Source organism: Chelmon rostratus, chromosome 20, assembly GCF_017976325.1.
Source record: "Chelmon rostratus isolate fCheRos1 chromosome 20, fCheRos1.pri, whole genome shotgun sequence".
Lineage (NCBI taxonomy): Eukaryota > Metazoa > Chordata > Actinopteri > Chaetodontiformes > Chaetodontidae > Chelmon > Chelmon rostratus.
In genome coordinates this window covers 16,954,065-16,959,142 of record NC_055677.1, presented here as the reverse complement: position 1 = coordinate 16,959,142, position 5,078 = coordinate 16,954,065, and the positions used below count along the sequence as shown (strand labels likewise).

Here is a 5,078-nt window from a genome sequence, read left to right as displayed (position 1 = left end):
TTTTCTCCCTTGTTTTTGAGTACTTTTGAATATACATTTGTTATTGTTTTATCTGTTATTATATTCACATAGTGTATTACTTTATTTGCTATGGTTTTAGGTTGTTGTAGGCATTTTTCTGAAGGAAGCAATAAAAAGCATGAGTCACAAAACAGGGGAAAACAAGTAAAGTAAGTGACAAAGTCCTGAACTCAGCAGTATAGGTGTTTTAATGAACTTTGGACTGGATTTATTTGCCTGTTCTGGTCTGCCTCTCTGGTTGTGACCCTTGCCTGCCCCTTGGCCCTGTAAGCATTATACAGTATTTTTGTAAACTGAACTGCATCAGCTCTGACTGTCATCTCATTTGGGTCCTACCGCTGCTGCTCCGCTCATACCAGCCTTGACCAAAAATCCCTCCCATCATCGATGACATTTGCATAAGAGGGAAACATGAAACTGAACTTCAAGTCATGGTGCTTCCTCTGAAATCAGATTTGCTTTATCAGCGTGGAATAGTATCACGTATCCAGCATGTTAAGCACAAGAGAAAATCCACTGCTTCCTGTATTTCACTGAGGCACTGAGGGGCAATGGAGAACATGCTGGCATCAGGGCAACCCATTGGAAAAATATGACACAACAATGTTCCCATAACTTCACAAGGGATGTGTATGAGTGCAGAGCAGGTCCAAAGCAGATTAGAGACTTTTTTTAGACAGAGGTCAAAGAAAACCACAGACATTAGAGACTTTTTTTTAATAACATGAAAGCTGTTCACACAGGAACACCTTTTTGTGCCACTTTTAGTATAAACAATTGTTTTTATTTGCATTGTGTCACTGTGGCTAAAACATGGGAAATATGGATGACTACCTTCCATTGTTAAAAGCTTACTATCTTGTTGTCCTGTTAAAAGGTACATTATATCACTCATAACTTATTTAGGACCCTGAATGCAGGATGAACATGAATACAGCTACAGGAATAAATTGATTTATAATATTGTAGTTATATTGATTTATAATATTGTAGTTAGAGTACTTAAGGTGTGATGTAAGTAATGTTGTTTATCTGCGCATAACCTGGTTGCCTAAAAGCCACAGTCTGACAAATCAAATAAAATATAATAGATGTAACCTGCCAGTGGCAGTAAGTGTAAAATGCGAAGAAAACCCTCGCAGGTTACCGTTGTTGGCAGCGGTGAGGACAAAGGGGGGCGTGCACTGTGCGTGTGTAAACCCTGCCTCTCAAAGAAGTTGGAGTCGGAGAGGAGTGAGACGCAGAGGCAAAGACCAAGACGACTCAATAAGTAGTTGGACTTCCAGACTGTAGCTGGCAGCGCACCACGGACCTTCCCCTCTCTGCGCTCCACCGACTGGGACATCGGGGGAGAGGGAGCTGCTTCCTGGCAGGATGAAGCTGGCACTCTCCTGGTTTTGCATTGTGCACTTGGCCCTCGTCAGTGCTATGTTCTTCACCCGCAACGACCTTCACGCCACCTCCGGCAATTCATTATCGGACAGGAGGGCCCAGGCCCATCAGAGCGCAGGTGAGTGCAGGACCGTTTTCACACTTGGCTCATTCACCAACACAGATATTAAAAGCAAAACGATATTCAATCATGAAAAGTCGACCTACACAGGTTAAAGAATATGGTAAAAATCACTGTGGACAAAATGACAAAATTGTTGTTCGACACTTAATTCTCTCTGTAAATAGTGATGGAAAATAAGAGAATAAGTGCTGTATTTCGATGGAAAAAATAACAATAATTAATATTCTAAAATTTAAATATTATATAGCTATGAACTTTACTTGGGCCGAATTGTGGTGTAATAGAATGCATGTAGGAAAGCCTTATTTTGAATTGTGCAGTTTGTCCCAAAAAAAAAAAAAAACCGCAAAAATATGACATATACTGTGAAACGCAAATACTCAGGCTTGGGGTCACTCTTTATATTTAAATATATACAGTACAAGCTATCCATCAAATGTTGGACATAACAAGATAAAAAAAATACATTTAAGTTATGTAAAATACAGTAAAACTAATAATAAAATAAGAAATAATGATAAAAATGCACGTCGAAATGTACACATAACATAAAAGCCGAGCTGAACAGGCTCGTTTTAAGTTTTATTAGAAATATATCCTGACCCTCTGCCCCCTCAGGTCCTCCAGCAGGTCGTTGTGGCTAAAAGTGGCTGCGCCATTGATCTTTAACTGCCAGGTCTACAGGAGCTCACTTATTTCAGTAATATAACTTTTTAATGAGACAGTTTTACACATGTCCAGATTGATGACTGTTTAATTTTAGCAGAGTTCCAACTGCAAGTGCCACCAATATTTGTCCCTTTCAAATGGTTTTAAGGGGAACTCCACAATGTCAGGGAGCACCTGTTGGTATGTTCCCCTCTTTACATCTTTATGCATGAACGAAGCCACTTAAACCCAACCGTTCCTGCTAATCGGACATTATTTAACCCTAGTTTGAAGGTCTTATGGAGCCTCATAATCACAGTAAAGTGATTTTTTTTTTTCAAATCTTGTCTGCACAAGTGATAATCTTGAGCACACAAACAAGAAAATTTGTATCACTTTGTCTCACATCTCTCCTGACTTCCTGTTATCTCTTAAGATAATAAAAGCAAGAAACATCTAAAAATGCTTTCAAATACTGCTCATAGCGCCCATCGTTCTTAATGGATATGAGCAGTATTTTTAGATATTTAATGCTTTTTATTATCCATACTCCAGGGGTTCCGTAATGTCCTAAAGTGCTATGTAAGCCATTTAACTGGTATTTATCAGTCAACCATTCCATGAATTAGGAATGATGGTGAGGCCAGACAAGAGGAAGTATGTGTGTGGTGTCACCATATGACTGCATGCAAAAACTACAATACACTTGGACCAGAGATTAATGAGAAGATAGCATGCAGCTGGGAAAAACAGCTGTGGCAGGTGTTAGATGCCTCCTTGTGGACTTTGACTGAGGACCTCTGGTGGATAGAAAGGGAAGTGAAAGAAAGCTGCACAAACACATGTTGAAATGATCTGTGTTTCACTGTCCCATGATTACAGTATAAATTTGCTTGTACTTTAGCTGAGCATTTACATTTAGTGATGCTTTGAGCTTCTACGCCACTGCACTTCACGGGGTAATATTGCACATTTTTCCACCAAACTATATTTATTAAGAATGATAACTGTCAGGTTAAAATAAAGCAGCAGAGGGGCGAGGGAGATGTCAGTCAAGCACAGCACTATGAGGTGAAAACACCTGTGTGGGAAGACTACAGGTATGCAGCACCTTTAAGATTTTACATACAAATTATATGGCACCTTCATAAAATATGATGCATTACTAATGATTAATCTAACCAACAATAAAATATGAAGTTAGCATTTGCTCAATGTGGACCAGCTACAGCCTTAAAATGCTACTTAATTGCATAAGTAAATAGTATATATTGATATAACAAAGACAGGGTCCACTCTGCATGAACTCTTACTTTAAGTACATTCTTCTGACAACACTTCTGTACTTTTAATTAGGCACTATTTTTACGCTGAGGTATAGCAACTTTTGCTTAAATTCTTCTTCTGTCTCTGCCTCAAGTCACAAAGCTAAGCAGCAACTTTCTTTGAAGACACTTGAAGGTCACTTAACGAACTTACCACTGTAAATTTCTTTCTAGACCTGTCAAACCCTCTTCAAAAAATATTCCATCCACTGCACGATAACAAAATTTGTAGCCAATTTTAAAGTTGCACCCATGTATCGTAATTTAAATATGGCACCTGGAAATGACACACTGTGTACAATGTGAAGTATGATTAAAATTGTCATTTCTATTTGAAAATGTCTAAAGGGTTTTTCAAAGATTTCCGATTATTCTCCCAAAAAAACTGATGCTTAGCTGTGTGACTGGGACGGACGGGAATGGTAGTACATGAGAGCCACAAGCTTGTGATTGTAGACTGTACACTAAGCAATCTGTGGCATTTATTCCAAATCAATCGTCTTGATGCTCTTTCAACAGGGGCTTTGAACCATGGCAGACAGAGACCACTGTTTGCGAGAAGAGGACAGTATGAACGACAGAGGACTCACAAGCCTGTAAGATGTGTGTTGTTTATTTTCCAGTCACTCGGCGTAGACGTTTCTAGTACACAGGAAGCTTTTCTTCTTCTCAGTATATTATTTGATTGTCTTTCAGGGCTAAAATCTAAAAAAAATTCTGTGATTTAAAGTCAACAGGTTCAGCTTCAGTGTGCATAAAGCCACAAATTAAAATAAAAGTCCTCAGTAAATGTGTTGATGTGTCAGCTGTGAGCCTTCTTGAAAGAGATAATTAACTCATAAAGCTTAGTTTGCAGCTTTCAGTAAACAAACGCAGCGACTTCAAAAGAAGAAGGTGAGGCATTATTAGCTCATCATTTGATTTTGATGCATTCACCCACCCTGTCTCCCTCCGTCTGTCCTCTCCACCTTCCAGAAGCCCAAAGCGGTTCCAGTCCCTCCAAGTGACCTTGCCCCGCCTTCTAAAGAGGCGCCCAAACCTGCGAAGCCAAACTGCTCTCAGCTTACACAAAGCTGTTTGCCACAGTCTGGCTGCTGTGACCCATGTGCCTCATGCCGCTGCCGCTTCTTCAATGCAATCTGCTTCTGCTGGAAGACAAACCAGAAGAACACATAGAGGACACCAGCATAACCAAGACACAAAAATAACACTACAGGCCATCAGCCACCCACAAAATCAGTCTCTTTAGACAGGAAATGCACATTTAAAAGAGTTTAAATATACCTCTTGTGAAAGGCAGGTGCTTGGAAAACCTATCCACCATATTCTTAATCTTAAATTAAGATTCCTTTGAACAGTAGTTACTGTGTGTTATCAGTATCATTGTTGCTCTCATTGTGATACTGCTGATGTCCCTGGATTTCACGAGTGTTCCAGCACCAGTGTCCGGTGACTACATACACATGTTTTGTGTTGTTTTGTTTTGTTAATGTCATGATATCCACAATTATGTTAATTATGTTTGCGAGCTTCATCTGATTAAAGGAATTCTACGTCAAGCAAAAGAC

At 39.4% G+C, this 5,078-nt stretch overlaps 1 protein-coding gene across 1 annotated transcript; it reads left to right on the top strand.

Annotated features, from left to right (window-relative positions):
• The first annotated feature begins 1,395 nt into the window (after positions 1-1,395).
• On the top strand, positions 1,396-4,686 carry LOC121624288 (agouti-signaling protein-like). Its single transcript, XM_041961941.1, has 3 exons — positions 1,396-1,531; positions 4,030-4,106; positions 4,486-4,686. Exons 1-3 carry the CDS (start codon positions 1,396-1,398, stop codon positions 4,684-4,686), a joined length of 414 nt encoding a protein of 137 aa, XP_041817875.1.
• Positions 4,687-5,078: the final 392 nt, after the last annotated feature.